The sequence below is a fragment of the Coenobita brevimanus genome, chromosome 111 (genome assembly GCF_032717465.1).
Source record: "Coenobita brevimanus isolate Jiangsu-jjx chromosome 111, ASM3271746v2, whole genome shotgun sequence".
Classification (NCBI taxonomy): Eukaryota; Metazoa; Arthropoda; class Malacostraca; order Decapoda; family Coenobitidae; genus Coenobita; species Coenobita brevimanus.
The window spans coordinates 34927511-34945890 of NC_137064.1; the positions used below are offsets into that span (position 1 = coordinate 34927511).

Below are 18380 nucleotides of genomic sequence, written 5' to 3' on the forward strand. Positions count from 1 at the left end.
ACGAGTCATCATCATTACCTCCACACACACACACACACACACACACACACACACACACTGGGTAACGAGTCATCATCATCATTATCTCCACACACACACACACACACACACACACACACACACACCGCTCGCTGGTGCAGTGGTAACGCTCTCGCCTAGCATCTGCTAAGACGGGGGTTCGCGCCTTGCTCGGGATGCGAAAAAGTTTCACTGACAAAGCGGGTGGTCACTGTCCTCCTTGAGCAAGAGGATGGGTGTGTGCGTGTGTGAAGGTCAAGGCTTTGCCCTTAGATCGGACTATATGAGCTCTCAGCTCTCTTCCGGGAGGGTAAAATGCCGATGATCACAAACCATCACGTGATCCTAACCGACCCGGTGAATTACACACACACACACACACACACACATTAAACAAAACCGAATACGTCATTATTATCATCATCAATTGTAAACAAAACTGCTGACATCAATAACATCATCATCATCATCACCACACACACACACACACACACACACACACACACACACACACACATATTAAATACAAAACTGCCCTCATGTCTTCCGATTGCTTTATCTACAATATCTACATCAATTATTAACGTATATTTGGCCTGTAAATCATCTGACGGGCAGGAAGTGGGTGGTGACCATGGTGTAGAGGGCGGCTGGGATGAGGAAGAGGAAGAGGAGGGGGGAGGGGGAGGAGAGGAGGAGGGATGAAGGGAGGAAGGGAGGGAAGAGGATTAGGAGAAAGAGGAGGAGGTAGGAAGAGGAATATGGGATGGAGAGGACTGGTAGGAAGAGGAGGAGGAGGAAGGGAGAAGAGGAAGAGGAGAGGAGGGAAGGGTTCGCGGAGGAGTGTGCTCTTCTCTGTACAGCTGCTACTGATTCACCACCTGTGAAGATAAAAATATATAAGACAAGGTTAATGCAAACTGTCAATTTATGTATCTATCTGTATATCTATCTATAACCAGACGCCTTAATCATGTAAGGGGTGACCACAAACAAATCACCTCCATGTCGCGCTGTTCCCTGCCATTTCGCTGCTCTCCTCCCATCTCACACCCCGCTCTCTCATATACCTCTCTACTCCTTCTCTCCATCTCATCCTCGGTCTCCCTCTCCCTCTGCCCCTCTCAACATCGTTCACATACACTCTCCTAGTTAGCCTCTCACCCTTCATCCTCTCCATGTGCAGTCAGTAGGCGTAAATCTAATTGATATAACTAACTAAACGTCTTCTCCACTTTTTCATTTGAGGCAGCTAGGCCACTCCCACAGCTCAGGCACTAAATTGTAGTTGGGTGAGGTTCGATTAGGTAGGAATGAGTCTCCTTGATTACTACTCAGATTATCTTTCCAGTCTGACTATACTTGTTCATGAACTGAGCTGAACGGGAGTAGGGATTTCTGTTAGATGAAAACAAAGCGACTACACCAGTGTCTGTCTCCCTTCACATCATTCTCAATCTCTCTCTCTCCCTCTCTCTCTCTCCACCCCGCAATGCACTTACCCTGAGACACGTAGACTTGGATATAGGCAGGTGGGATGTTGGCAGGGATGCAGGAATAATTACCGCTGTCCGAAGATCTGTAATGAAAGCAACGCCGGACTGAAATAATTAATATGGAGATGAAAATATGGAATGAAAAAATAGTGGAATACGAGGGGGTATGGGAAGGAAGTGGAAAGAGAGGCAGACTGATGAGGTGTGTGTGTGTGTGTGTGTGTGTGTGTGTGTGTGTGTGTGTGTGTGTGTGTGAGGGGTATTTCATCACATGGGATAGATTCAAAGGCATTTCATCTCATTTCCTCTCCTCTTACAACTTCCTTCAGAATCTCCATTTCCTTCTTGCATCTCTCTCTCTCTCTCTCTCTCTCTCTCTCTCTCTCTCTCTCTCTCTGTATATTCTATATCTATGCACCCAATCTCTCCATCTATCTATACATGTTCCTCACCTTGCGTTGTGTATGGTAAGCCTAGAGTGGGTTTCCCTGTCCACAACTCGGGTCAACACACTCAGTCTCTGGTTGTAGTCCACTAGGTCTTCGTCGTGGTACCAGAACACGAATGGCGGCTTGTTCTGAGGGAGGAGAAGAAAGATAAGTTAGATTAGGCCAGCTTAGATTAGGTTTGGGAAGATTAGGTTAGCGTACTTTGTATTTTATATTTAGACTATCAGGTAAGGTCAGCGTAGAGAAAGACGCACATCCCGAGAAATTTTATACCAGTAGATGGACCACACCCAACTTTTTCACAGTTTGAAGATCAGAAAGTTGCTGATCAGGCCTGGTTTCCGCTTCCCAATCAGTAGTTGTGTCTCCCTGTGTAGGTTAGTTTCTGAGAGGTGGATTTGTAGGGAAGGGTGGCGGCCGCATCGTAATCAGCTAGTGTACTTGTGTCTCTGGCAGGGTAGTTTCTGAGGGGTGGTTGTGTTGGTAGTGAAGCAGAGATGGGTACTTACTTACCCGTACTGCATCGTAATCAGCCTGAGTACTTTCCGTCTCTCTGTACAGGGGGTTTTCTGAGAGTTGGGTTTGGGAATGAATCGACGATATTGAGATAGGTAGGTAGATTAATGGGAGTAGGGGGGGGGATGAAGGGAAAAAGGAAGAGGAGAGAGAGAGAGAGAGAGAGAGAGAGAGAGAGGACAGGAGGGAAGAAAAGGGGGAGGGGAGGAGGAAGTGGGTGGGGGAGAAGAGGGATGAAGATGAGAGGAGGCAAAGAGACGGAGGAAGTAAGGAGAACGGGGACAGGAAGGAGAAGAGAGAGAGACAGACAGACAGACAGACAGAGAGTCAAGGACACAGAAAAATTTAATAAGTTGGAGAGATTTTCGCCTCAACATTTCTTTCTCCTCACTATCTCTTTAGACGAGGCTCCCAGTTGTGTGTGTGTGTGTGTGTGTGTGTGTGTGTGTGTTAGAGCAAGGTGTGTTTGTTTTCTGGGGGAAGTTGGACAAGGTTTTTCGTGTGTGTGTGTGTGTGTGTGTGTGTGTGTGTGTGTGAGAGAGAGAGAGAGAGAGAGAGAGAGAGAGAGAGGGAGGGAAGGAGGGAGAGAGAGATCGCCCTCAAAATATACACACTACACCACCTTCCTTGTTCCTAGACATTTTTTGACTCAGTACAACTATTAAACTCTTCTCCCTACTAACCCACTGCATTTTTTTTCTTGTTTGCTTTTTTTTTTTAATTCTTGCCTGTTTCCCGGCACCATTCACTCTGCCTGTTAGCACACCACACAACAACACACCATCACCCTCATGGCAACATACCACTCTACACCAAACCACCACCACCACAACCCAGCACACCACACCACACCACCATAACCACTCCACACCACCAACCAACCCACCCCACATCCTCACCACAACACACCACACCCCCACCACACCATACCACTCCACACCACATCACACCCCAGCACACCAGCACACCCTTCCCCTCTCCTCCCTAACCCGGTATGTCAGCACTGATATCATTATTGGCTGTCCTCTTATCGCCCTCACTCCTGTTTTATTATTTCACTTCCTCTGCGTTTTCCGACAAGACTGGATCCCTGACTCACTGGACTCTCTCTCTCTCTCTCTCTCTCTCTCTCTCGTCCACTTCTCCTTGGGCGTCGTCTTCGTCCTTTTGCAACTAATATCACATAGCCCAGTGGCACGGTTGGACGGCATTACGACCCTGCATCCTTTCCATAGCACTTCTTCGTGACTAGCACCATATACAAGCTCCTTTGGAATACTTTAAACTCCTGGAGAATATGAGACTGACTGGGAGAGTGTATGTGAATGGGGCTGAGAGGCCGAGGAGGAGGGGGAGACTGAGAATGAGATGGAAGGATGGGGCGGTGAGGTGTAAGTGGGAGGACGGTGTGAGCTGGAGAGGGGGCAGCCTGACAGAGGGGGAAAGAATAATATAGCCGAGTCGTCTGTGGCCACTCCTTACGGGATTAAGGGTTTTGGCGATAGAATGATAGACAAAACCGATAAGTAGATAGATAGATAGATAGATGGATGGATGGATGGACAGAAAGGCAGACAGATACATAGATAGACATATAAATGGAGGGATGGAGGAATGGATGGAGACAGATGGATTGATAGATACCGTAATTAGATGTTTAGATCAGTAAGAAGATTGACAGGCATATTGACAGATAAATAGATAGATAAACAGCCAATAGATATACGTGCACGTGTTACCTGCTGGATGACACAGAGCAGCGTTAACGTGCCTCCCTCTTGCACGTACACGGTGCGCGGGCCCAGGATGTTGGCACGTGGTGTACTCACGTGCAGGTTGACGAACTGCGAGATTAGCTTGTTGTTTATGTACATCTGGGGAAGAGGTGACACACAGGTGAATAAAAAGGTGTTTAGTATCGGCACACACACACACACACACACACACACACACACACACACACCTTTCATTATACCCTTCAATCTGTCTGTCTATCTATTTGTCTGTCTGTCTATATGTATGTACGGTATGTATTTAGCCTGTGTATGTATGTATGTCGTGTGTCAAGTTTTATTTATTTATTTGCCTATTTTTTACACATATTTGTTCTGTTGTTCATTTTGCCTATCCTTCCATCCATCCATCCATCCATACACCCATCCATTTATCGGTCCATCCATCCATCCATCCATCCACTCACCCGTCCAACCATCCATCCATCCATCCATCCATCCATCCACTCATCCAACCGTCCATCTGTCCATCCATCCATTTACCCATCCGTCCATCCATCCGTCCATCCGTCCATACACCCATCCATTCATCGGTCCATCCATCCATCCATCCAACCATCCATCCAACCATCCGTCCATCACTGTATATCTTAATGTTTCCACTCACCTGACACTCATAGGTACCATTGTCGGCCATGTGTACCCTCTTAATCTCCAGCGTCCACTCGTGTGTACCTTCTTGGTGTAGCACGTTGAACCGCGTGTCGGATGTGTACATGTAGACGCCGGTGGTTAGGATGTGCCAGTCACGACGCCGCATCCACGATACCTGTAGACGCACACGCACACAAACGTACATGAACGAGAGTCAGTGCGTATTAGGCGAGAAATACGCAAATTTACTATACCTGTGAGCACACAGGCAAAAACGTACATGAATGAAAGTGAGTGCGTAATCGATGAGAGGAAATAACACACACACACACACACACACACACACACACACACACACACACACACACACACACACACACACACACACACACACACACACACACACACACAGATAACATGGATCATTTATTAAAGGTCACTGAATAAAATGGGTTGGACACACACACACACACACACACACACACACACACACACACACACACACACACACACTCTATGTTCAGTATTTAAGAAGACTTATAGATAAATGAGATGTAATGGAAAATGTAGCCTACCTGCCCACTTATATACCTAAACCAAACCTCTTTTCTACGTATTTTCCTACTTACCTGTCTACCGACCTACATGCCTACCTACCTACCTACCTACCCATTTACCTGCATCTAACTTCCTACCTCCTGTCTGCTTCATTACCTACCTACTTACCTACATACCCAACCTACCAACCCACGAACTTACTAATCTGCCGTCCTCCCTATCTTCCTACCTACTGTTCCTTTGCATACCGATATTTACCTGCCCACCCACCTGTCTGGTTACCTGATGCATGTGTGGGTGTGTGGCTGACCTGATTGAGCGTGGAATGGTGCTGGAAGCTGCATGGAAGGTGTGCCACATCACCAGTGTTGACGCGAATGTCCGTCACTGTGTTGTTACGCAGATCAGGCCGGGGCAGGAGGTGACGCAGACCTTGCATGGGATCACCCTTGCCTTGGATACACACATATATCAGAGAGAGAGAGAGAGAGAGAGAGAGAGAGAGAGAGAGAGTGAGAGAGAGAGAGAAAGCATGGTAAAATGGATATATCATCACGTATAGAAAACTCATGAATGGCATCTTAAAAATGGTGAATGAAAATGATGTTACTTTACTTAGGAAAGGTCTGCCCTACGAAAGAAGTTAATGTATAAGTTATATAATTAATGACATCATTACAACGACGTCTTCGCTATATTTTTGACTCGCTAATGCCAAACCATTTCATTCAAGGTAGGAAGAATCACTTGGACTGACGGGGTTGAATGGAGACAGGTCTAAACCCTTTCTCAACGAAATAATTTCCTTCAACCTGGTCAAAATCTTTTTGTTTAAAAGAAAAAAGTAGTTGTAGGAATGTTATTAACCTTTTGTGTAAGATAACGTCCATATAAAGTTTATATTGCTGCTACAAAATAAAATATCCAGCTATGGGTAGACGCCTGGTAGTGAAGAGATTAATGGCAGCTGCAACATATCAAACTCTTCCAATTCAAAACCTTTCCCGCAAACCGTGTAAATATGTCTAGTGGTAGCAAGAATAAAATACAAATATACGTCATTGCAGAGAAGAGGTTAAAATTCGCCTACATATCACTTACCTGCTGATTCTGTGTCTTTAACTTCTGCCCTCACCACCACCACCACCATCATCATCATCATCATTATCATCACCGTCATCATCATCGCTTTACACTTTCTTTGCAACATTATCATCCTCTGCAGAAAAGAGAGAAGACCTATGAACGTCATCATCATCATCATCTCCATTTCATCGTAGTCGTCATCATCATGATCATGATCATCGTCATCTGTAATATTCGCTGCATCATCATGTGCGAGAGAGAGAGAGAGAGAGAGAGAGAATGTCATCATCAGCATTGCCTTGCACGCACTCTGCATCATCATCATCATCATCATCAGCAGCAGCAGCATCGCCTTGCACGTACGCTGCATCATGATCATCATAATCTGCAAATAGGAGAGGGGAGGGTGCTGTACAGAGGCAAAAATTCGCCTATTATTTCACCACTTCTGCTTCTCACTTCCCTCTTCTGGCTAACAGTTCTAACCTGAGAGAGGCATGGCATTTGTGTGTGTGTGTGTGTGTGTGTGTGTGTGTGTGTGTGTGTGTGTGTGTGTGTGTGTGTGTGTCCATAGATTACTCTTCGTTATGATGTGTTGGGATGGAAAGTGACGGACATGCCCTAAGTGTGCAGCAGAGGCAGTGGAATAATAGGCCAACCATTAACAATATTGAATCCACTAATAATTCTGAAATGCTTCCACTTGCAGAGGCCAGAGATCATCCTTCACCACCAGTCAAATCAACATTGTGTCATCTACCGCGGACTGGGTGAGTGTGGAACCTCATTTTATATAGCCAGTGTTTCAAAATGACTACTCGGCTCTTCAGTCTGTGTACACTTGGTCATGAACTGAGCAAGTAGGAATGAATCTTCTTGGTTACTGATCAGATCGACCGTTCACCCTGACTACACTTGGTCATGAACTGAGCTGATGGACGTTAGGGATCTTTTTCAGGTTAAGCACGATATAGCAGCCAGAATTACTCTTTTCCATCACAAAATAACATGGAGGCAATTTGTTTGTGGTCACCCCTTACGGATTTAAGGCGTCTGGCTATAGATAGATTAATAGATACCTATCACATCCTGTGTCCACTAAAGTCAGATTGTTTGTTTGTTTGTTTTTCTTCAGACGGAACTCGGTTAATTTCGCAACTTGAATGCCAAATCGTGGTTGCATGAAATTCGATGGCTTTTGTTATGAGGTAGAAGTGAGTTTTTGCATACTATTCTCGGTTCATTTTTTAGAACTATGTGTAAAATAGCGGCCTTACCCTCTTGAATGTTGAGCTGCGAGAGATTGGCACTAGAATATGATGCTAGGTACGAACGAAGGATGTAGAGCCGTAGCCTTGTCTTTTTCTTCAGTGGAAAGGATGTAGAGCCATAGCATTGTCTTTTTCTGCTGTGGAAAGGATGTAGAGTCATAGCATTGTCTTTTCTGTTGTGGAGAGGATGTAGAGCCATAGCATTGTCTTTTTCTGCCATGGAAAGGATGTAGTGCCATAGCATTGTCTGTTTCTGCTATGGAATGGATTTAGAGCCACAGCATTGTCTTTTTCTGCCATGGAAAGGATGTAGAGCCATAGCATTTTCTTTTTCTGCCATGGAAAGGATTTAGAGCCACAGCATTGTCTTTTTCTGCTATGGGAAGGATACTGAGCCATAGCATTGTCTTTTTCTGCCACTGAGCTACGTGAAATAAGCTACAAAAGGACGAGAATCTGGGTCAAGTTAAGGTGAAAGGACTGTGGCTTATCGTGAATATCGCTCCACTAGAAACTCACCTAGAGATATTTTGTGTTGGGGGTACGGCTCAGTGTGGTGGTTTGAGCGTGTGTGTGTGGCGGTGGGAGTAGGAAATGAATAAACGATGCAGGAGAACACTGATAACAAGAAAGCGCCAGGAGAGGTGGATGTGGAGTGTAATGTATGGACCTCCCTGTATTCTAGCTAGAGATTTTATTTAGCTCAGGGAAACTCAACAGAGAGAGAGAGAGAGAGAGAGAGAGAGAGAGAGAGAGAGAGAGAGAGAGGGAGAGAGAGAATATAAAATCAGATAAAAGACCAAAGTGAACAAAGGGAAGATCAAAAGAGGAAGAGAGAAACGGAAGATAATATGACACAAACGAGGAACAGAGAGAGAGAGAGAGAGAGAGAGAGAGAGAGAGAGAGAGAGAGAGAGAGAGAGAGAGAGAGAGAGAGAGAGAGAGAGAGAGAGAGAGAGGTGAAAGGTGATAATAAAAGAGAAATCAGAACACAGGAATGCTTAATGACGGAGGGGAGAGAGAGAGAGAAAGAGAGGGAGGAGGAATAAAAGCGATAAAGATGGAGAGAAGAAGAATTTGAATGGAAGAGATGTGGAGAATCAACCGCTGTCAGTAAGTAGAAATGGTAGTGGTAGTAGTAGAAGTAGTAGTAGTAGTAGTTTTAGTAGTTATTGTAGTACAGTAGTAGTAGTTTTAGTAGTTGTTGTAGTATAGTAGTAGTAGTAGTGGTAGGAGCAGCAGCAGCCTCATGTTGATCTGAAATGTGAACCCAGTGGCCTGCAGGCTGAATTTCTCCTCCTCCTCCAGTGCACCATCCTCCTTTCGGGGAGTAGGGAGGGAACTTGACGCTTGTATAACTGTACAGTGAAGCCGACCAGCCATACAAGTGCCACCACGTGAAGGCGTCTCTCACCAGCTTTCCGTAAGTGAGAGAGAGAGAGAGAGAGAGAGAGAGAGAGAGAGAGAGAGAGAGAGAGAGAAAGAGACAGATTATGGAAGTTGAGGAATAAATGTTGTTATGTAGGTAGCACAGGAGGCTGGTAGCACCTCTTCGCTAGCGATTACATCTACACAGTACTTCCCAATATCGTCACATATGTTATTGATGGACACATTGTCGAATTTAGAACGATGTACGTACGTAGCATGTAAGAGAGTAGTAAGGTGCGACATATAAAATAAATTGCTAACGAATAGATACTACGAAGCCCCCATGTCGCTTAGAATACTATCCTTCTATCTATTGCCAGGCGCCTCAATCCCGTAAGGGGTAGCCACTAACAAATCGCCTCCATGTCGCCCTGTCCTGTGCCATTTCACAGCCTTCCCTCCAACTCACACACCCCTTTCTCATATACCTCTCCACGCCATCCTTTCATCTCATCCTCGGCCTTCCCCTCCCTCTCCCCCCCCTCCACCTCAGTCACATGCACACTCCTCGTTAGTCTCTCGCTCTCCATCCTCTCCACATGGCCAAACCACTTCAGTAATTTTCTCCTAACGCTTACAATCACATCCACATCCACATCACAACGCTCCTTCACTTCCTCATTTGTCAGTCTGTCTCTCCATGTAACTTCACATGCTCCTCTCAAATACCGGTAGCTCATTTCCACTGCTCTCACTCTTGACTTCTGTCCCTCCAGCAAGGTCCAAGCTTCACTTCCACACGTCAGAGTTGATATTACAATACAGTCATGCTGCAACTTTTTCACTTCCATGATCACTTCCCTATTTCTTATCACTGCTTTCAAAGAACCAACAACCTTTCTTCCTTGTTGCACCCTTTCAAGCACTTCACTTAGAATACGACCTTAGAAAATGTGCCCTACTCCAAGTGGCACAGGAGACTTGGTAGCACCTGTTCCTTAGCGATTTGTTTTTCGTATTTAGCTTCAGAAACCTACTGGAGGATATTGAGTTGTAATGTGCAGAATGAATCACTAAGGGAGAGATGTTACGAAATCTCCCAGGCTACTTAGATTACCACTCCCGGATGCAAGAAGGGGAAGCGGAATGAGGAGAGAAGCTTAAACGATGGCTTGGTAGCTGGCGTGTGCGTTGCATTGCAGTAAGATGGTTTAACCTCTTTAGCTTTGGTGCTGGAGAGGGGCGCCTTCACGTGGTGACACCGATATGGCCAGGTCGACCATTAACCTCTTCCCAGTCTCTCCAAAGGAGGATGGTGGGGCGCAGGAAAGGGAAACCTAAGCCTGCAGTCCACTGAGTTGATGTTTAGATGGACCTGGGGTCACAACAACAACAACTACCACTGCTAACACTTGCAAAAGGATCTAAGCTTTTATATTATTATCCCCAGTGATAACTTATTTTATACGTTTTTTGTGAGTTAATGGAGACTCTTTGCGACTACGTGGGTGGGGGTATGTCGTAAGCTAAATAATATCGTCTGGTGGCTGCAAGAATAACCTGAGAGGGCCGTCATAGTGGTGATGGGTTATTTCCCGGTATCTGAATTTCTTTACCCCTCACTACAACAAAACAGACATTTGCAACGTGTTTAGATATGATTGGAGATGGAATACTGAAAACAGCGCTTATTGGCGATCAAAATTTGTCTATTTCCGCCATGATATCAGGTGTTACAGGTTTTATTTATGCACCAAGGGCAGCGATGACGTAACTTCCCACAGGTCACGTCACACTGCCTCAGTCCAACAGCACTTGGGACCTTGGAGGTATTTTATATTTTCACTTCACGCATTACTTTTTTTTCTTTTCCTCTTTAGTTGGCTGACCTCAGAAATAAACGGGCATTCGACTGTTTGCCATATTGCGTGGTTTCCAAACCTTGTTATGTATCCCATTAAAAATATTCTCCGAGACAGAATAAAGTCGTTTGCCTGTAATAACAAAAGAAAAAAATAAATAACAAATGGTGCATTAGTGAAGGGACTAACTGAGGTTTTGTCTCCCCTCAAGACCAGATTTTTTCCGAAGCTGAACAGAACTGTGTGACGTTTGTTATGAATAGAATAAGAGAGACATCGATGTGGAGTATTTAAGATAGTGCAAGTATTTACGTCTTTTGGTAGAACACACACACACACACACACACACACACACACACACACACACACACACACACACACACACACACATACACACAGTATTGGTAGTAGTAGTAGTAATAATAGTAGTAGTAGTGGTAGTAGTGGTGATGGTGGTGGTAGCTAGAGAGAGAGAGAGATTCAGTTCCAACAGATGGAAGTATAGTACATCAATTATAGCGAAGTGGTTAGAAAGTCTCCATTAATACTGTCACCATTAACCCTCTCATGCACGGGATAACTCTTGTATATTATTTCTGTTAACACCAAGACGGGGGTCCTGAGAGTGGTTATTCTTTCAACAGTGACTTTATTTTCGTATTATTCTCTTTAAGGCACATACAGTACTAGGATATCAGTGGGAGAGACGTGGTAAAGTTGGGAGCTTGTTTGCCAAGAAGAAGAAAGAAGAAGAAGTGGAGAAAGAGAAAGACAGAGAGACAGAGACAGACAGACAGACAGACAGACAGACAGACAGACAGGTAGACATACTAGCACGGATAGATAAACAGAGAACGATTACAGAAGAGGGAGTCAGACAGATAGACAGAGAACGGGAGGCAGAGAGAGGAGACAGATGAACGGACAGATGGGTAGATAGAACGAGAGATAGAGGAGGGAGACCTACAGACAGACAGACAGGCAAACACAGGTAGATAGACTGAGAACGGGAGACAGAGGAGGATACAGAGAGACAGATAGATAGATGTTTAGATGAATAAAAAGAAAGAGGAGAAGGATATGGAAAAATCCTTTGGCCTTTGCTCCAGTCATTAAATGTCAATCACGTTTTTTCTCTTGCCATATTTTCCATTCCTACTCTCTCTCTCTCTCTCTCTCTCTCTCTCTCTCTCTCTCTCTCTCTCTCTCTCTCAAGCTATCTATCTGTCTATCTGTGTGACCTATGTGAAGTGTATACCTCGTTTGTATAATTAAATACCGGTATTAAATATGATATGCAGTTGAAAAATCACTGCATCATAAATTTATATAAAAAGTTGTTGGTCTGCTCTCTCTCTCTCTCTCTCTCTCTCTCTCTCTCTCTCTCTCTCTCTCTCTCTCTCTCTCTCTCTCTCTCTTTCTCTCTCTCTCGCTCTGTTTTTCCATCTTTTAAATTAATTTTGGACTCTCCTATGTAGCTGTTTTTTTTTTGCCTCATCAAAATATTCTCGCTTTTCCTTTATTATTCAACCTTCCTCTCCTCCTCCTCCTCCTCCTCCATCATCGCCCTCCCTTTCTCCATTATTTCCTTCCCTTTTATCTCTTCCTCATCTCGTTCCCTCTTATCTCCTCCATTTCCTCCCCTCCTTCCCTCTCCCCCTCCTCCGTTTTTCCCTTATCTCTCACTCCCCTCTTCATAAGCACGACTAATCTCTCTCTCTCTCTCCCCACTCCTCCCTCCCCCCGCCTCACTCAAACACTCACACTCTCTCATCTTCGTCCTCTTGCAAAATTTCTGCCTCTCTCTCTCTTTCTCTCTCTCTCTCTCTCTCTCTCTCTCTCTCTCTCTCTCTCTCACTCTCTCACACACACACAAAATCGTCTGGTGGCTAGAATCAGATGTAGGAATACGTCATGGCACTGAAGGTAGTATTGGCAGTGGTATAGGATTCTTCGTAGCACCTTAACTCTAGCGATTTATTTTGTATTTTACGTATACTTTCTCTTGTATGTTTTATAATATCGTTTTCATATCGACATAATCACTATCAGTAACATACAAGGAGATACTAAGGCGTAATGTGCTAAATAAATCACAAAGGAAGAAGTGTTAGGCCAGTCACCTTTCCTTATAATATTATGGATGATGTGAGAGCAGTGGAGATGGGACTGCTGAGGAATGTATGTGGAGCACAGAGTGGATAGGATATAAAATAATGTGATTCATGAAAGATATGAAGTAAGGAAGTCTGTGGACACCAGAATCTAAGAGAGTGTCCCGAGATGGTATGGTCATGTGGAGAGAATGGATAACAATAGAGTGGTGGAAAAGGTATATCTGAGCGAATTTGAAGGAGGGCAAGGTAGACCAAGGAGAAGGTGGAGGGATATGGTGGATGAGTGTGTGAGGAAGAGAGCTGTGGAAGTCGGTGATGCTAGGGGACTGACAAGAGATCGAGCTGGCTGGATGAATGTTGTGAGAACAGGTGCGTGATCAAGAATTTGGCACCCCTTTTTCACGTGACAGCGTCCGGATTGACTATCGGATACGTTTATGTGAAGTTACAGAAAGTGAATTTTTTGGCTTATCAGATACAGCCAGGATTCAGTGGGCTTGAATGATGAGTGAATGGAAGCGTGGCCCATTGGACTGAGCAAACTTGGGCTGTCTGGACGCTGCTACTCCTCACCCTGCCCTAGGGTGGGAAAGAAGATCCGGATGATGATGATGATGATGATGATGATGATGATGATAAATTGATAAATACATAATGACGTGACGGACGCTGTGTATGGGTACGTTAAGTTTACTGGGTGTTTTGTAGATCGGAGGGGAATGAACTTAAGCGGAGGAGGAGGAGGAGAAGGAGGAGAAGGAGGAGAAGAAGGAAAAAAAGAAAAAGAAGGAGAAAGTGAGAGAGAGAGAGAGAGAGAGAGAGAGAGAGAGAGAGAGAGAGAGAGAGAGAGAGAGAGAGAGAGAGAGAGAGAGAGAGAGAGACCAACAGACAGACAGACAGACAGAAGGGGTTTGTGAGTTAATGAGCTTGACCCTGTGATATGAGCCTCCCTCCCTCCCTCCCTCCCTCCCTCCCTCCCTCCTTCCCCTTTTCTCAGTCTGGTTTTTATTTGTTTATTCTTTGTATCACGGATTTACTGTAAAAGGAAGAGATGAGGAGGTAAAATATATAAAACGAAAGTAAAGATAGTGGTAGAATCTCTCTCTCTCTCTCTCTCTCTCTCTCTCTCTCTCTCTCTCTCTCTCTCTCTCTCCTTTTAATCCCCTCCTGTCCTCCCTCTTTACACTTTTATGCTTCATCCCTCCTTTATTTCTCCCCTCCCTTCATTCCCTCCTTCCCTCACATCAGCCTAAGCCTATTTCCCACCAGGCCACGTCAGGGAGATGGCAGCTCCAGAAACAGGAAATAAACAAGCGTGTCCGTCTACCTCTTCCCTTTGTCATGCCAGCCTAATCGTCATCCCGTGTAACTGTTTGCCGGCATAACCGATTGCCGGCATAAATAAAGATGAAAATAAGCAAACGTGCGTCCTCCGTCCTCGTCCCCCCACCTGCCATGCACTTTTACTCTCAAACACACATTAGGGCAGCCTGGAAGTGACTGTGTATGTGGAGAGGAGTAAGATGCCAGAGAGCGAAGGACTAAGTGCCAGGGAGCGCAGGAGTAAGATGCTAGGGGAGCAGAGGAGTAAGATGCTAGGGGAGCGGAGGAGTAAGATGCTAGGGGAGCGGAGGAGTAAGATGCTAGGGGAGCAGAGGAGTAAGATGCTAGGGGAGCGGAGGAGTAAGATGCTAGGGGAACGAAGGAGTAAGCTGCGAGGGGAAAGGAGGAGTAAGATGCTAGGGGAACGGAGGAGTAAGATGCGAGGGGAAAGGAGGAGTAAGATGCTAGGGGAACGGAGGAGTAAGATGCGAGGGGAACGGAGGAGTAAGATGCTAGGGGAGCGCAGGAGTAAGATGCTAGGGGAGCGCAGGAGTAAGATGCTAGGGGAACGGAGGAGTAAGATGCTAGGGGAGCGCAGGAGTAAGATGCCAGGGAGGGGAAGAGTAAGATGCCAGGGAGCAGAGCATTAGGAATAATGGTGGATTTGCTTTAACACTAGAAAGATGTATACTCCCTTTTAGCTTAGTTGATGGACGACAGCAGTCACATTGGTGAGTCGATCTGACTAATAACCAAGGAGACTCATTCCTGCTTCGAAACTAAGCTTACAGAGTTTCATGCATCCACGGCTTAGTATTCAAGTTGTTGAAGTGGTTCAGTTTCCTTGGGGGGGGAAAAATACAACTACCATAACACCTTCATAGTTGAGGAATTCTCGAACATAATCACTATCGATTCTCTCTCGTAACTCAGCATATTATCATTATTATTATCATTATTATTTTTTTAGAAGGACACAGAGAAAGCAGATTTTCCCGTGTCTTTAGTACTTCCGGCAAAAATAAATCTCTTGGTTACGAAAGGAAAATTATCGTAGTATACTATTTGTTTCATACAAGGAAAGGTGAATGGAGAATTTCCTATGTCTGTATTATTTCCTACAAAAATAAATCATAGTGACGACAGGGAATTGAAAGTTAACATGTTGGGTATCCCTGCCTCTGCCTGTCCTGCCACCAGCACAACAACCACCATGCCTGGGAAGGGTATGGTGGAAGCTGCGTCAAGATTATGGAATGTACTTATCCTTATCCTTCAGCACTGGAGGTGTGACAACAATGCTGCTGCCTTACTGTTACCTGGTCCCCTAATGGGTGTCTGTCATGTCACTGGTGCTTACCACCACCTGACACCGCCAACACACCACCCTTGTGCCGCACCACAGCCACAACATGAGGCCAGTCACACCTCGCTCACACAGATAATATAAACATCACATTGTTAGGCTGCCGTCCACAGACTGCACCATAATTAGTTAGTGAAGGTCCATTCTCCATCATATCCACTTACCTAAGCCTGTTCATTCATTCAGAACTGCCTATATAGTCGTATGTCTATTAGACTATATTAAATACATGAGTACCCAGATATGTATAATCAGTATTTAATATACCTCGGCCGTGGCCTACGCAAATACTGTACATACATTAAGCTCATGCATTCAAATTTCATACCGACGGTGCGTCCACCAGCCCCTCCCCTCCCCCCCCGCGATCTCTAAACTGGATGAGTTAGAACGCCGGGCAAGTCTATATACCGTTGCTCATATCCATACTCGGTACTAGTGGCCACGTATTCCCTGCGTGTCCTAAGAGGAAAGACCATGAAACGAAGTTGAAGACAAACGAAGGTGGGGGAGAGGGGAGGGAAGCAACTGACGTATGGCAGACGGTAACTTTCCTCCCTGAGTTAAATCCCAAAAGAAATTTTAAAGCTGCTATTCCCTGTTTCTTGTTAATGAGATAAAGTGATAATGATGAGCGTAATTATTATAATGGCAATAATGATGGTGGTTGTGGTGATACTGATGATGATGATGGAGTAATGGTGGTGGTGATGATGGTAATGGCGATAATAGTGCTGGTGACAGTGAGTGTTGTCTATATTACCCTCCTGTGTAGTTACTGATAATGTTGATTGTTATTATGACAAAAGTTTTTATTAGAAAAAAACGTTTCGTCTGATGGCGCAATACTCTCTCTCTCTCTCTCTCTCTCTCTCTCTCTCTCTCTCTCTCTCCTGCGATGATCGTGTGGGTTCAGGTGCTGGAGGGTGGAGGGAGTGCGAGTAGGGGGAGGAGAGAAAATAATTACCCTGATGTTGAGAAAGAGAGAGAGAGAGAGAGAGAGAGAGAGAGAGAGTATAAAAATAAGTTATTGCAAAATGTCTTCTAATGTCGAGTTTTCTACTTCTTTATGATTACCCCCTAGTGATTGTATTCATCACTGTTGACACCATTTGAGATACTGGAGAGAGAGGCCTTCACGTGGTCGCACTGATATGACCAGTCGGCTCCATTGCCTGTTTATTTAAGCGTCCCTTTCCTTCCCCCCCCCCGACTGCTTGTCCCCCAAGAGGAGGATGGTAGGCTGTTGGAATAGGGGAATTCTAGCCTACAGTCCACCGGGCTTACGTTTCAGTTGAACCTGGGGTTGTTACCACTGCTACTACTAGTATTACTCGTACAGTTACTACTACTACTACTATTACTACTACTACTGCTACTACTACTACTACTACTACTACTACTACTACTAATACTGCTGCTGCTGCTGCTGCTGCTGCTGCTGCTACTACTACTACTACTACCATTTAAACTCAGTCCGAAACATTGGTACTATCTTACGCCCACACTCCATTAACACCGAATGCTGTGTAGCGCTATCTGTGCTCTTGTAAGCCTCGCAGTCTCCGTGTTTTCATTCATAATTATTTGCATTTGGGTCCTGGCTTGTGTCTGCTCGGTGCTCAATTCATGTAGCTTGTTGTTTTCTGATAACCCGTCTATACCCTTGTTTATGCTTATTTTTTATTTTATTTTTTTAGAGCTCAGTTCGGTTCACTAACTTCTCGACAAGTCTGGCCTTGGTACGTTCTTTAACCTCTTGTGTAGGATATATATATCATTTTACTCCTGCTATCAACAGACGCGTTTATTTACATAAGGAGAACTTTTGGTAGGTAGAGAAAGTGTAACTGGAGGCTGCCTCTAACCCTCCTAGGTCGAAAGGTTTCCCTGAGCTATATAAAATCGTCTGCAGAAAGGATAAAATGAGAAAATAGGTTACTGGATTGAAAGGGGTTACTGTCTCCATTACGATGGCGTGTTTTATGCTTTATATTCGCTCCCGTCACACGCTTTAACTTACCAGAGACACACTTGCGGTTTTTATTCACGTTTCTGATTTCCTGTCTTTTCATACTTCATGTGATTTTCTTAATTACTTTCTGTAGGATTTTTTTTTTCGCATATATTTTACAAAAGCCTGATGATAAGTTTCTTCTCTTATTCTTTATTTGCTTCTTCTTCATTTTCCAGAGTCTTGTTGGGTTTATTTTCATTTTTCATTTTCAAGCTTCACGTGACGGTCTTTTATCTACTAATTTTTTCTTATTTTCTACATATTTCGGAGTCCGAGGACAACTTCCCCTTTTCCACCAATTCTATATTTATTTAGTTTCCAAAGTCTTCCTGGTATTAATTTACTTTCTTTTCTTTTCGCTTTTCACACTTTCTTGTATTCTTTCTGCCATTAATTTTGTTTTTATCTTCCATATTTTTCAGAGTGTGATGGTAAGCTTCTTTCATTAACTGTTTCTTCTTTGAGAGGTTCAGAGCTCATGTGGAAGATAAACGCGCCGATAAAACATGATTCTGGCCGTTTTTCTTAATTTTACGTTTCTGT

General features: G+C 44.5%; 1 protein-coding gene and 1 long non-coding RNA gene across 2 annotated transcripts in view; both read right to left on the reverse strand.

Annotated features, from left to right (window-relative positions):
• Positions 1 to 5863, reverse strand: LOC145417873 (limbic system-associated membrane protein-like). Its single transcript, XM_080286489.1, has 7 exons — positions 5735 to 5863; positions 4880 to 5041; positions 4219 to 4353; positions 1967 to 2091; positions 1521 to 1597; positions 407 to 899; positions 1 to 127 (listed from the first exon to the last, which is right to left on the reverse strand). Exons 1-6 carry the CDS (start codon positions 5861 to 5863, stop codon positions 622 to 624), a joined length of 906 nt encoding a protein of 301 aa, XP_080142615.1. The 3' UTR covers positions 1 to 127; positions 407 to 621.
• A 675-nt stretch (positions 5864 to 6538) lies between these two features.
• Positions 6539 to 18380, reverse strand: part of LOC145417720 (uncharacterized) — a 41516-nt gene continuing 29674 nt past the window's right edge. Inside the window, exon 3 of the long non-coding RNA XR_013900571.1 lies at positions 6539 to 6643. This is a non-coding gene — a long non-coding RNA (uncharacterized LOC145417720). The remainder of the gene's footprint in view (positions 6644 to 18380) is intronic.